The 15,118-nt window shown below is 40.2% G+C and overlaps 1 protein-coding gene across 1 annotated transcript; it reads left to right on the top strand.

Annotated features, from left to right (window-relative positions):
- The first annotated feature begins 3,906 nt into the window (after positions 1-3,906).
- LOC124863823 lies at positions 3,907-13,542 on the top strand. Its single transcript, XM_047358326.1, has 2 exons — positions 3,907-4,347; positions 11,690-13,542. The coding sequence occupies exon 2, from the start codon at positions 11,709-11,711 to the stop codon at positions 12,990-12,992; it is 1,284 nt and encodes a 427-aa protein (XP_047214282.1). The 5' UTR covers positions 3,907-4,347; positions 11,690-11,708; the 3' UTR covers positions 12,993-13,542.
- Positions 13,543-15,118: the final 1,576 nt, after the last annotated feature.

The raw sequence follows: 15,118 nt of genomic DNA, 5'->3' as shown, positions 1-15,118 counted from the left end.
AGAGTGAGAGAAAAAACAGAGGGAGGCCGAGTTTCTTCCACTCTGTGCTCATCATCCAGTTTTTGGCTCTCCCTTTCAACAAGGCCATTCAAGGTGGGGAGGCTCAGTGAACGTACTATTCTCGCAGGTCAATAGTACTGAACCCTTGTCTGGTGTGTGCCGCGCCGAGGACTCGTTGAACTGTCTGCCGGCCTGTTTGTCCTCTGTAGACCTCCGCTCTGTTTCCTTTGCTGAATTTCCCCCAAAGACTCGTGGGTAGACGGAGCAGGCAACCAGCAGCTCCTGTTTCCAGCCATTTAACTTTAAAGCCGAGATGTCCGCACTCATCCCACCTGACCTGCATGAAAATACACGCCTGTTTCTGCTCTGGCTTCAATCAAATCACATAGCACTGCAGCATTTAACCATGAAAACACATGATGCTGGAAATCTACAAGGCTGCAGCTGGTTGATTCTAGCAACAGAAAGAAACACTCAAGAATGCAATGTTAAAAATCTGTTAAACGTAATGCATACCAAAAACTTTGCCTGCGGTGCCGCTAAAACGTTTTTAACCACCGACTGGCTGAGAATATGTTCACTGCTGCTGACATCTGAATTGAAGGCCTATGACACTGACTTTATGATCTTTCTGAGTAACATTTGTCCTACATGGTGAACAGGTGAATCTTAGTCTTGTTTCATTTGATCTCCAGCAGCTTCTGAGTGGTTTATCTAATACGTTGCTGGTTTAAATGAGAAAACTGTGGCACAGGACAGGAGAAAACGTCAACAAATAATATATCCCTGACAAACCACAAGCATACAAAAACTCATTTTGATGTTTGATTGGGATGTTGTCCAGTTGGAACACCTAACTGCGTCCAAGTTTTACCCATCTAGCTGTTGATCTGAGGTGAAGTTGAAGAATTTGGAGGTAGTCCTCCTTCCTTGTAATGCACCATTTACACTGGGAGAGAAAAGCCCCTCATCATGATCATGTTGGACAGCTGTTAAAGCTCCCACAGAGTCGGGCGTACTTGACTCCACGGATGTCCGCTCAATTTTTACGACGCATACTCGGTGTCACACAGTAAACTGCTTGGTGGCAAAAAGACTTCACATTGAACTGTTTTATTTGTGGCACACTACTGAATACCCAGTTAAGAGGACACTGTTTTACTGCCACTCTCTGCATGCCACTGACAGATGTGTTCCCCTTTGTCGTCCCTAGTCTGGTTAATGCCCTTATATTTTCTCCTAGTCCAATGATGCCATGGCAGAAAGTGTGGGAAATGTAGAAATTTTTAATGAAAAATGTAGGACATTGGTACACTTCACAATGAAATCTTAAACGTTCGCGGACAGTGGGCGGAGTCCACGCTGCTCACCGGACACCCGACTCTGTGGGAGCCTTTAAAATGTTCTTAGGCTTGAAGGTCTCACCTGGACTACTCCAAACAAACCTTATCCAAGTTTCAGTCATGTTTTTGTTGACTGTAGGTGTCGCCTTCTTCATTATAAAAGCCCAACAGCATGATGCTGCCACCACCATGCTCACTAAGATATTTATGAACCAAGCGAAACAAAATTGTTATGTTGCTGGAAAGAAAAAATTATTCTAAATCATTTTCTTCTTTTTTTGAAAATAGTTCACAAACCAGAATATTGTCAGCATCAGAAAACAAGTCTGTAAGGAACACTGTGATCCATCGGATCAAAAATAAATGGCACAAATGAAGATAAGTATGAAAATCCAGAAGCAGTTTGGTAAGCATGATCTGTAAGCATGTCCCAGTACTGAGAACACGCAGGAGGTGAAAAGCAACTTCAAATTTGTTTGTAACTGTGACTTAAGAAGGATTATTGCATAGTAGTTTAAATATGTAGGTATTCTTGGATACTTTACTACAGTAACTCATGGCTAGGGATCATGGGGGGCAGTAAGGACCTGGGATCTTAACATTTTTAAGAACACCACTGTTAAAATAACATGGACGTATTGATTTACAGTAAATACACAGCCAAAATTATGTCTGATCATTTTTTTCCCGTAGGACACTTTTTCCTACATTTGCATCTTTTTTTTTATTTGTAAAAGCCAAAAAGTCACATGTTTACAACATGTTATGGTCTTGCAGACCTGAGGAAAGTCTTGCAGGAGTAATCAGGAAGCAATCTGCACACAGACTGGGATTTGGAATGAAGGTTACATCCTCAGGTCTGCTTGTGCCAAAAGGAATCATGTTGCAGCTCCTTTTGCTGCAGATGGGAACCTTAATGAATTAGACCTTACAGTTTTGCTACAGCTTGTTTGTAGTAATTTATGTGTAACCAATATCAGATAAACTTGAATATTCTTGGATGCAGGCCAGAACCGCTTTGCCGGTAAATTTTTTTTTAAGGTTTTCTTTTGAAGTCTAATAAAAAGGAAAGCAGAAAACAATGATGAATCCACATTAATACTGTATGTCTTGGTAGCATTAAATGGAAAAAACCCTTGATTGTTTCATTTGTATTACAGTTACAGGCAGAAGTTCACATACACTCATTTTGATTTTTAATGGTTTACGGAGATTTTCGAAACCAAGAAATGGTTGCAAAGGTTTGGATTTATGATGAACTTTCTTTAATCCACTCAGGATCAGAATTATACATACACCCTATTTATATCTGTCTAAATGCCCTTTAGTTAGTCTATATTAAAAAATTGAAGCATGCAATATTTTAATTAAATGAAGTGGTGAGATTTTCTGTAGGAAAGGGATGCGTAAATCATTGTAGAGCCAAAAAGACATCCAGTTTGTAAATTATTTTGGCTCAATTGAAAAAACTTGCTGTATTTAGCCAAGTTTAATAAATTAATAAAAAGCAGATTTGGGTAAAACAAAGTCTGCTTCTGGGTGAAAGTCACCGGATAGATGTGGTCCTCTTCACTAAGAAATTAAAGAGAATGCTAACTGTGTGGTTATCAAAATGTAAATGTCAATTTTATTTATGTAGCACATTTAAAAACTTCACAAGATCAAAAAGAATCAGATATGAAATAGATAAATAGGATAAAATTGTGTTGAGATTGTGGGTCAGTGGGAAGAGTTGTTATCCTGCAGTTGTGGGTTTGATTCCAGCTTCCTCCTGACTGCATATCAGTGTGGCAAGGCACCTAACCTCAGGCTGCCTACTGATTTACATATCTGTGTGTGCTACTGGGTGAATGTCTAAAGTGCTTTGAGTGGTCGGTATGACTGGAAAGGCGCTACATAAGTTCAGTCCATTTACCAGTTGTACCTAACATTTTCCTTTGACGATTTTAATTTACCCACCCGTCCTGGGGCACCAAATTCATAGCAATTTTGAACTGCAATCAAATGCCCCCCGGGCCGCACTTTGACACCCCTATTCTGGAGCTTTCAGTACCACTTTTTAAAAGATTTAATAAATAAAAGTTTACAAAAGTTTGAGTAAATAAAGTTAAACTTTTGAAATCAATTCTTGATTAAAAAAAATCTCTTTATTTGTAAATTGTATAATCGCTCCAATAAAAAAAAAACGATTTAAATAAAACTTTAAAGGCTCCAAGTTAATGACATTCGTGGCATTCATGAGTGTATGTGAACTTTTGACCGGAAGTGTTTGCGTTAATATTAACAGTTTATCTTTGTGGTATGACTCCTCCTTTGAAGTTACTCGTTTTAATACTGTATTTATTCTCATACTAATTTATTAACGTCGCTGCGTGTCTGCGATCCCCCTCCCAACAAAAAAGTTAGCGTATGCCACTACCGGAAGCGTCCTTCTTTAACTTCAAAATAAAGGCGGTGCGTCGCTCATCCACAGCTGTAATTCTTAAATTAGATTTATTTTGAAGTTCCAAACAGGAAGCGATCTTGTTAACTTACGCTAACATTTCAGGCGCAGTTCGGAGCCATAAAACATTAGGCGAACTTTTTCCCCAGCTCCACTCGCTAACCTATTTGAACAGAAATACATTTCTCCAGAAAGCGCCTCAGCGGAGGACCAACATATGGAAATATTTCGAGGCTCAGATACATTTTTAAAGCTTCTTGCATCGCATTTTTTCTCCTTTCAGTGGAAGCGCTCACTGGACAGGATAAGAGTTTTCTAGTTTCTTAAACTGCGTTACTTTTATTTATTGTATTCTTCCTCCTGCGTCTCTTTCGGGGCATGCGTGCGATGTCACGGAGCACTAAAAGGAGAAAGAAATGTTTGAGTTTATATCCAGTGATTCCCTGTGAAGGTGGTTTGTGAGTTTATTTTTTAAGAAACCAGTTGAGCAACTGGCGGCAGGACTCTATAATCAATGTGGTGTCAGCTGGAAGGACGCGGGGTCCGGATCTCACCTAAACGGTACGTTTAGAAACCCTCATTTTTCGCCAATAAACTTTATTTTTACACCCAAATATACGTGTTTAACTAACGCAGATACTCAGAAAATGACCAGACACATTACGCTCATAAACTCTAATTAGTATATTTTTCTTTTTTGTATATGTTCAGACATGTAGATACAGGCGCACTTTCACACTTGTGCAAAGTTACAACATGCTTTAATCCCCTTAATGCATTCTTAGATCTTTGTTAGGGTTCCAGGTATCCCACTTGAGTTTGCGTTTACCTTGGCAGTCCTGCGCTTGTAGGCTGCTCCACATTTTGTTTCCTTGGCAGTCACTCAAGTGAGGTGAGAGCTACCGAGTTACAATCCCAACCCGCAGGTAGATCACACACACACATTGTGTTGATGTCTAAACTCGATGTTGTCAACAAGATAATGGACTGAACTGGCGCTGTGGGTGGCATTCTGGTTTTCAGCGGAAAATGCAAGTGAGAACAGTCCAAGGAGAGAGTTTTTCCCTCGTCTATCTTAGGTGGAGAACTTTGCATGGACTAAAACAATCACAGAGCTTGAATTAATGGGCTGTTTGCACGGCGGGACACCAAGGCCGCAGTAAATGAGCTAATGCGGGGACAAACATTAACCTGGAAGTTTTTCCAGGTCACTAAATCCCACTGTTGAGAGATTCAAATTAAAACAGTTTTAAGCAGAAGTCGAACCGATCAGGCTTTTCCTGGCCGGTTCTGATGTCCGATTTTTAAAAGATGTCTCACAACGAATGAAAGCGTCTGAAAGGATGAGTAAAATGATGTAGGTTTACAATTAGGACATCTGCAGCATTTAAAAGCCGACATTATGCAGTGATGTGTGTGTTTGACTTTACATTAAAACCTGCAAATAATTGTGATACAGAAATCACAATAAATGCTTGATTATAAAAAAATATTTCAGATACATTCAGGTCTTTGATGAATGTTTTTAGTATACTTAGAAAAAAATGTATTTTTTCAGTGAAAAGTTGAGAATTATATTATTTTTTACTTTTTAAAACGACCAGAAGATATTCTGCCTTGAAACAAAAAGACGTTTAGCTTCCATTGTTTTTTTTTTTTGTTTTTTTCATAAAACAATATACTCAAAACCTGAAACTATGTCAGGATTAAACCCGGCTCTTGTGCAGGTTTACCAAGCATGTGCTCACATTTCAAATCAGTTAGTTTTTACTTTAAGGTTCTTGAAAAGACAAATTGAAAGACCTCTACAGACTTGTTCGCCTTTCTAGGTAAAATCAATACAGTTTTCTCTGACCAAAACTTTAAAAAAATTAGGCAATAAATGATCTTTTTAGATAACGATTGGGAAGTTTACTGAACTGCAGCCACCAGTAGCAAATAAAAAGATGTTCATAAGGGGATGGTACAGTCTGGTAAACACCAGTCAAGCGTTGGAGCACAAATTTCAGCAGCAGATTCGTTGATGGTAACGCACCTACTTTGACCTGAGGGGTCATGATTTTATTCCTTTTTCTGACCAATTTCAACCCATAAAAGAGAAAAGAAATGTGCAGCAGCTTTTTTGCTTGAAAGAATCCGTTTTAATCAAAAAGAAAGTTACAATATTTTTTTTATGCAATAAAGTACATAATTCTAACCTTAAAGGTGCATTTATAGATCAAAGGTGGTGGGTTTTCTTGGTTTTTATGAATTTGTTTAATAGGGAAAAACATGCAGGTTTTTCAGTATTAGTCCTGCGGAACATAGGAAAATCATCCGAGTGCGGTCTCCAGCCAATTGATTTTTGTATCTCTAGTTTTTAGAGGAGCTTCCCCCTCCAGACAGGTTTACTCTCCTGCAGCTCCCTGAGTTGCACAACTTCAAAGAGTCGAGATGAGTACAGGAAGGGGCGCGGACCCAACACTAACACACACAATACATTATCTCCCTGTCAGGTTGACATTAGCCACGCATGAGGAGGGGGGATTACTCTGTAAACAGGCTAATAAGCACAGTAGCCTCTGCCAGGTGTGGAGCTGCTTTATGGGATCTGATCTCTGGTTCTCTGTACAATAATCCCCCATAATTTAGATTTCTTATTGCGCCTTGTGAAAGTATTTATACAAGTAGACCTTTTTCACATTTTGTCACGTTACAACCACAAATGTCAGTGTATTTATTTTGATAAACCAGCACTAAGTATAGTCCATAATTGTAAAGTGGAAGGATTAGGATACAGGATTTTTAGAAATGAAAAATGTTAAGTGTGTTGCGTTTCTATCCCTGTTTCTATGCTGATACCCCTAAATACAATGAAGTGGAAACAGCTAATTTTTCATGGTGACTCTGGAGGACCTGCAGCAATCCCCAGCTCTGGTGGAAAAATCGGTCTCCAGGACAACCATTAGTCATACACTTCATTAAAAAGAGCCATATAAAAGTCCTAAATGCTCAGATGAGACCAAAAACTGACTGTTTTGTTCTATATGGCAACACAGTCTGTGGTGGAAAACTAACTCAGCAAACCACAGAGAACACACCATGCTCAGGGTGACACACGGCGGTGTCAGCATCATGCTGTAAGATGCTTTTCTTGAGCAGGGAGAGGAACGCTAGTCAGTTGAATGGGAGATGTATGGAGCTAATACAAGGCGATCCTGGACGTACCTCAAAATCATTCTCGAGTTTCACCCTAAACATACAGCCAGATGTACAATGGATTAGGGTTAGATCAAACCATGTTCATGCATTAGAATGGCACAGTCAAAGTCCAGACCTAAATACAGTTAACAATATACGGCAAGGACAGGACATTGATGTCCACTTATGTTCTCTGGCAAATCTGACCGGGCCTGAGCAAAGAATGGAGAAACAAATCAGCCTTTAAACGTTCAAAGCTGGTACAGACACATCCCAAGAGATCTGCAACACAAGGGGGTTCTGCAAAGCAAAGACTCAGGAGCTGAATTCAAGTGCACGCCACACTTTTCACAGTTGTATTAGTGAAAAACTTTAAAGCCTTCCACTTCACAATTATGCACTACTTTGTGTAAGTTAATCACATAAAATCCAATTAAAACAGGTTGAGGTTTGTGGCTGTGAATAATTTTGCAAGGTGCACCTGAGTCACTGCAGTGTCAGATTCATTTGGCATGTGCTACAGTTCATGCATGCAACAAAACAGCTTGCTAGATGTTTTTATGCACATTTAATGTGGCTTACAGTGAAGGAAAACCAAACATTTGTTTTCTATTGCAACAAAAAGATATGGCTCATTAGAATAAATCACAATTGATTATGTTTTCATTTAAATTGGTCTAACAAAATAAAACTTGAATCTCCTTGAATTTAAGTCTTAAAAATGTGCTCAAACAGTTAGAAAAGTCTTCTTTGAATTCTTGTTTTTAAGATTACATAAAGGGGGGGGGAAGAAAGAAAATAATTTGGAAAATGTAAAATAATATTTACCCACACAAAAGGCAGTAAACCCTGAGTTGTGGAACAGCTACAGGGTTAAAAGAGGAGTTACATGCAGGAATGTTCAAATGCAAAGTTTGGGTTGCAACCTTTTCTGTTTCTGAACATCTGAAAGGTACAAAAACCCGCAATCCAAGACATTCAGTTATTCTGCAGTCATTGTCTGCGCTAAGGTAAACATAAGATCACTGAAGTTAATGGAGGCCTTCTGGTGTAGGTCATAGTTTAGTCTGTTGATGCATGGAGTTTTGGTTGATTTGGGTGTTTGTGTCAGGGAATTTTTTCCTCTCATTTCAAAGAATATCAAACACATCAGGAATGAGACAAGAGTTGAGTCAGATTTGGGGGTTTGCTGAGACTGCTTGGGTCTGAGCCAGAAGGGGTGGAAGAACGTCGTGATCCTGGTCAGGCTTTGCAGCTAAATGATGCGTGTCATTGTAGCAAATGAAGCGTGCTGATGAAATGCCGCAGCTTGTCTGCTTTTCTCGCCATATCAGCTATTTCCCTCATGTTCCAACTGTTACACAGAGCTCCTACACAGCCTAAAGATGACTGGGAAAAGTCTGGAATGTGTTCCAGACTTCATTCCCCGTTCTACCTAAAACATGAACAGAAAATTGATTTATTTGCAAATAACGTCATCTATCCTTGATTTGCCACATCACAACCCGAGGTTTTGTCAAATTGTTGATCAGTTTCATTTTAAAGTTGCTGATTGAGAGAACTAAATGCACACTCATTCAAAGTTGGAAATGGGTCACTTTACTGCTTTCTCAGACCCTTTTATGGCTTTAAACTAGACCTGTGACAGAAAAACTGCTTGTTTTGTTTGTTAAATATCAACTTGTGCTTGACAGCCATCAGCATCTACAAAGGCTCTTTGAGGAAACCCTCTTAATGAGCTACAACATTTAATTTCTCTTCGGGATTAATAAAGTATTTTTGAATTGAATTGAATTGAATTGACAGTGCAATGTAGGATAACCCAGTCCTGATTTGACATGTCTAATAGATTTTTAGTCCAGATGCCAAATAGAGTGAAAATGCCCTTTATCAAACTGCCGAATCAGAAGCCATCTTCAGCATAGTTTTCATTTATGGTTGGAGGAAAATACACATAATAAAAGCCCAATTAGGTTGTTTTTTTGTGCTTACATTTTTAAAATAGTTATTAAAAAGAAACATGGCAGTGGCAGCATCATGCTGTGGGATTGCTTTTGTTTAGCAGGGACAAGTAAGCTGGACAAAGTTGACAGAAAATTGATGAAGCTAAATACAGGACAACCCTGGAAGAGACTGCAAAATATTTAAGACTGGGGTGGAGGTTCACCTTCCAGCAGAACAATTACCCTAAACATCCAGATCTCCCATGAAATGGTTTAGATCAAAGCATAGTAATGTGTTAGAATGTCCTAGTCAAAGTCAAGAGCTAAATCCAATTAAAAATATGTGACAAGACTGATGTTCATAGATGCTCTTCATCCAATCTGACTGAGCTTGAACTATTTGGACCAAGAAGAATGGGCAAACATTTCATTGTGTGGTTGTGATAAGCTGCGAGAGAATTTACTGCTAAAATGTACTGACCTGGATGGGCTGAAGAGAACTGATAAACTTACACACATCCAAAAATAAAACAAAAAATGTCATTTTGAAATCTCTTTTAGCCTCTCATAGATCAGGGTCTTAAACTGGCAATAAAACAATACAAATTTTTACAAATAAAATTAGCAAAAGGTCACAAAACACCCCAACTCCTTGAATGTTTGTAGGACAGTCCAGTCCTGATTTAGTCGCTGCACAATCAAAAGACAACACTCATAATTATTTCAATTTTGACCATAACGATAAGAAAAACCCAACCAATCACCTTCTTTGTATAACCAGATTTTCAGAGTGGTACAAAAACAGCAGCAGTAAATCTGAAATTTACTGCCGGGAAATGTAGGCATTCTGGTTTACTGCCAGTCAACTCACAGGCTTCTCCTCCTTCAAAGATTTGTCAACAGTTGAGGGTAACATGCAAATATGCTTTCATCCCAAGTGAAATTTGGCAGGCTTCTGGATCATTCAGGCTGCTGCAGCTCTTTAATGTAATTTATCATCATCATTAAAAGGCACTTAGAGCACCTGAGGTGACTGGATGAATGACTTATGAATCGAGTGAACCTGGTCCTTCCCCCATTGCCAGATGCATTGTGTCCAGGGTGTGGCCCCCACTGAGTACACTGAGGGGGATTTTCTCTGCTGATAGCCAGCGATGATACATTCGCAAGGAAACAAACACCCTCAGCCATGACAACTGCTCTTTTTTTTATTAATTTTACACCCACCTGCATTTATGTTTTTTGTCTCCTCACTGCCAGAGGAAAACTATGAATGAGCCTCCAGTTATGCATCGCTGACATTCTGATCATTCCACCTATTTTAGCTCTTTCTACTCGCAAACAAATAACCAAATCCATGCTTGCGTGGGCTGCTGCGTGCCGCCTGAATGCCAGCCCACTGAAACTGCCACAAGGACGGGGTGACTGAAATATTTGCCCTGTTAGTCAGAGGGCAACCTCGTGTTGAAATACGGATGAATCATCTTTGCTCGCCTCTTAACTCTTGACTTCATCCCCACGGAGTCCTGGATGGATAAAAGGCTGTTCCTATCACAGGAAATGTTTACATTTTTTATTGCTGTGTAATTGTTATCATAACTTTTTATTTTGCTGGTGCACCGAGTGAAAGAGGGTGCGTTGGAGTTGGTATTTGCTTTGTTTGCGATGACAGTGAGCTTACAGTTTAAATAATGCAGGCTATGGCATGCAGCATATTTACAGTTGCTGTCACTGAATAAAGGAATCTTCTTCAGTCTAATGGATCAGTTGTTGCCTTTCCAAAGAACGAAATCACCCCTTGGGTTCAGGATGTATACCTGAGTTCATCAGATTTTTTGATTTTTTTTTCCAATGCTTCTTGTGATCTGTTTGGTGCTAATAGTAGGTACCATTAAAACCCTGTTACATTTAAACTGGTTCTTGATTCTTACAGAAGCTACTGGCAAAAGGTAACAGTAGCTTTTGGGTTTTACATGTAAAAAAAAAAACCCATCTTGTCCTCACATCACACCATGTTTATGTTTTCTGTTCTCTTTGTGACTTTCTCAGTTTTTCACGTAGCTGTGGAGTAATTTTGACACAGTCTTCTTTCCGGTGTTGTTTTATGTCAGGTGTGTCCAAAGTGCAACGCAGGCGACATTTTGTGGCCCCTTTTAGATTAATATATATCTTTCTAAGCCATGTGGTTTTAATCAAATCAAAGATCCTTTCTGATGTCTTTCCACCCTGGTATAGTAACGCATACCTGAATATTTCGTTTTGATATAACAGGTGCTTTTGTTCATGTAAGGATTTAATTCACATAAATCTTGGTAAATATCCTGTGATATTATCGTTGTCAAGCAGGAAACCTTTGAATTTAATGTTTTTAGATTAATAAATAAAAGGAAAGAAGCAATGGCCCCGAATTATCAGAGCATTAATTTCTTTTCTCTGGATCTGGCTTTGTTTTAGTCCATCTTCTGTAGCTGCAATGAGTCTGATTTGCATACATACTTGTATGTCAGCATCTCTGTTTGAAGGTCAGTTCCTCCTTCAGCAGAATCTGCCTCCTGGGCTCCACATGAAGAAAAAATACAATCTCTCTCTGTACTTCGTCCTGTTTTTCCACAAGTTCTGCCAAGATTTTATAGCCTTACAGCAGCAGTCGAAGCAGCTTTATGGCTGCAGGGCCACCAGTAAAACCGCTCATTTTACACTCTAATTGGGGAGCTTTGTTTAACTATAAAAGCTGCAATTTGCATTGTATGAAATAACAGTCTCTCCTCTCTGTCTGCCAGCTGATACGTCCTGGGAGTGATGCACTGGCTTCCCCTGGTTGCCATGGTGATCGCCTCGGCCCTGCCCTTCCCTCATAACCCTGCGACAGCGCAGCCCAGCTCGGACCCGGTTTCCCGCCTCCCAGCTCCATCTTTGGACTACGACCTCGTAGGAAATGCCTCACACACTGACAGCAGCAGACAGAACCACAAGGATTACGTAAAAGTCTCCGTTCATATAGAGACCTTGAAATCCAAAGTGGAGGATCGAATAACCTACAAACCTTTTAGCAGCTCAGGCAGCAGGGACAGGAGGAGTCTGGATGTTCCTGCAGAAGAAGAACCACTCAGGACCGAGGGAATTTCCAAGGAAAATTCTCTACCAAAGGACTACAAAGCCAGCACAAAAGATGACTCCAGTTTTTTGGACTTTTCTCAAAAGGACTCCCAAAAGGACCCTACAAATACACCTTTGCATTACCCGAGTCCTTCAGGGCAACTAAGAGATGCATCGACAACCAGGCCAGGAGCCAAAACAGGTCCAGCTGAGGACAGTCTTACCCTGGAGGCTGGGCTGGGTCTGGGAGCCGGGATGGACAACCTTCTGGAGATAGACGAGATGTTTCTGGACGCACATCCCAGAGTCCTGTTCTCCCCCTCCCCATCACCTCCGGAGCATCCGCCACTACTGCTGATGTTGGAGAATGGCCTGATGGAGGAGGAAGGCAGGTACAGAGACGAGCAGGAGGACCCGGACGGGCACATTGAGGGTCACGGCGACCGAGCCATTGACCGGAGCACGACAACACCGAGCTGGGCGGACTACTCCAGAGGAACCACTAAGGAGGCAGACCGTCCTGTTAAACGGGACAAACGCTCCCAACTGAGTGACAACAGGAGGGGGGAGAAGTCTGTGTGCGAGTCAGAAAGCAGGTGGGTCACTAACAAAACGACTGCCATTGACTCGTATGGCCACAAGGTCACCATCCTCCAAGAGATCCAGACGCAGACGGGACCTCTCCAACAGTACTTTTATGAGACTAGGTGCCGCCCGGCCGAGCAGCAAAGCGAATCAAGCAGGATCAGGGGGGCAGGGGCGAGATCTACGGGGATGGGCGTGGCCGGGGCTGGCTGCTTGGGCGTGGATAAAAAACAGTGGAAGAGCGAGTGCAAGGCCAGGCAGTCGTACGTCCGGGCCCTCTCCAAGGATGCCAACAACAGGATGGGATGGAGGTGGATCCGAATAGACTCGTCCTGCGTCTGCGTGCTTCTATCCAGAACAAATCAGGGGAAGGAGGTCTTGAAGAGACGGGGGAGAGTCTAACTTAAGGAAGGAAGGGAAGGAAAGGCAGAGCAGCTGAGACATTATCTGTCCACAGGTTTTCACGTCTCCTTCCTCCACTTTATGACTTTTACAAGAAAACAAGAAGACCTCAATGCTAGATGATTTTAGGGAAAACTGTTATTTAGACATTTTACACCAAGAAGTACTGTTTTTGTATGATTTATCTTTCATAACCTAAGTTATTTTTTGACTAGTATGTAAGCATGTCTTTGATATTAATATATTTCCTGATGTGTCTGCAACATGACACAGTATACCTTTTCTGTATCTCAGTGTGTATTTATAGAAGACGTCTTCATGCAGTAGTTGCTCTCTTCGGTGCCTGATTATAATTCCAGCCTTTGGTTTGACCGGCTTGTAAAAGCAAACAGCGCCACCTACTGAGATTTCAATTCACTGCTCCAAACTCTTACAACTGTGGGTGAATGTTACAGGATCCTTTTGTGGAACTTGCTTGAGTTGTAAATTATGTGACACCTAAAGAAGATCTGATGACATGATATGATAATAAAATAAATTTGTATTTAGATTTTTTTTGCTGCAGCTTTAATGCATTTAAATGCAGAATGTGTGTGTTGTGTTTCTGTAATTAAGAAGAAAAAGGTAAAAATACACATTTTAAAATGCAAACTCTTCATTTCAAATATGGAATAGTTGCTAAATTATTACCAAATATGGTCATGGCTACCGCTGGAATAAATTATTTTTTAGATAAACACTTATATGCCCTAAAATTAAAATATATAATAATAAAAAATCTTTGATTCTATTATAGTAATAAATACAAATAATTATCTTAATGATTATATTAAGATAAGGTGAAATTAGGCCAAACCAAAACGATACGTCTTAAGTTTGCTTTTTAAACCATCAGTGCTGCCCTTAGGTCTCCAGGAGGGTTGTTCCACAGATGAGGGAAGTGATGAGAAAATGGTGCCTCCTGTGGACTTTTGTTCTTACAGAAGACCAGCAGGGATCTGGATGGCCTATCCTAGGTGTGTCCAAAGTCGGTCCTTGAGAGCTGGTGTCCTGCATGTTTTAGATGTTTCTCTGCTATAAATCACGATTCAGGTGATTGCAGTTCAGCAAAAGCCTGTTAATCACTCATCAGTGATTTAAAAAAATCTAAAACATGCAGAACACCGACCCTCAAGGACCAACTTTGGACACCCCTGGCCTACGCGATAAATATGTGGGACTAAGGCCATCCGAAATGTACGGGTAACCAGTGCAAAGAGGAAGACCTTGATGATGGAGTAATGTGAGCCCTCATTCTGGCCTTTAGCTGTATTTTGTAATCGTAGAAGGACTATGTTCTTTTATGGAAGACAGCAGTGCATTCATCTGCCAAAGCATGAATAAAAGTCTACATTAGACCAAGAGAAAAACTGTCAAACTGTACAAATGTTCTTCAGGTGAAAAAGTATGAGGTAGAATAAAGACAATGTTTTTTATTTGGTCTGAAGGTTTCATTCCCAGAGTTCCCAGTTATTAATAATTGGCAATAAAATGTGCCCTTAATTTATTAATAATTACATCACAATCATTACTTAACGCTTCAGTTCATTATGTTAGATTCACATAGAACTATTTCTGTCATGTTTGTTATTTTTTGAGGACCCAAATACCAGAGGTAAATGTTTAATGAAACGTGGGAAAAACTTACAGGACTGTAGAATCCAGTAGAGAAGGACAGAAACTGACTTCAGTACTGGGGAGAGTGAACACAGATGGGTCCAAATAGCAAAATAAATGTCAGCTGTGAGAGGAATGTGCAGAGATAATCGAGGTAAAACTGAGAAACTAGGAGAAAATGGTTGATAGAGTACAGTGAGAACCATGGAAGCGAACACCCAGAAACCAGTAAAATGTACAAACCAGAAACAGGGCATGACCCTTAAAGATTCAAACCAAAGGGGGACAAAGAAATTCAGAAACACGAGCAACAGAAAACTTATAAAGATAAAGACTGCAACTCAGAGCTGAAAATAAATACAGAAGAAAAACGTGAGGAAGCTTAAAACTAAGGAATGAACTGAATCAGGTCGGCGCTACTGAGTCAGCTTCTTCTCCCAAGCTGTTCAACCTTATCTGCTTCTTTTATA

This window comes from Girardinichthys multiradiatus, chromosome Y, assembly GCF_021462225.1.
Source record: "Girardinichthys multiradiatus isolate DD_20200921_A chromosome Y, DD_fGirMul_XY1, whole genome shotgun sequence".
In the NCBI taxonomy this organism is placed as follows: domain Eukaryota; kingdom Metazoa; phylum Chordata; class Actinopteri; order Cyprinodontiformes; family Goodeidae; genus Girardinichthys; species Girardinichthys multiradiatus.
The sequence above is the reverse complement of the archived record's forward strand: the minus strand, read 5'-3'. Positions and strand labels throughout refer to the sequence as shown.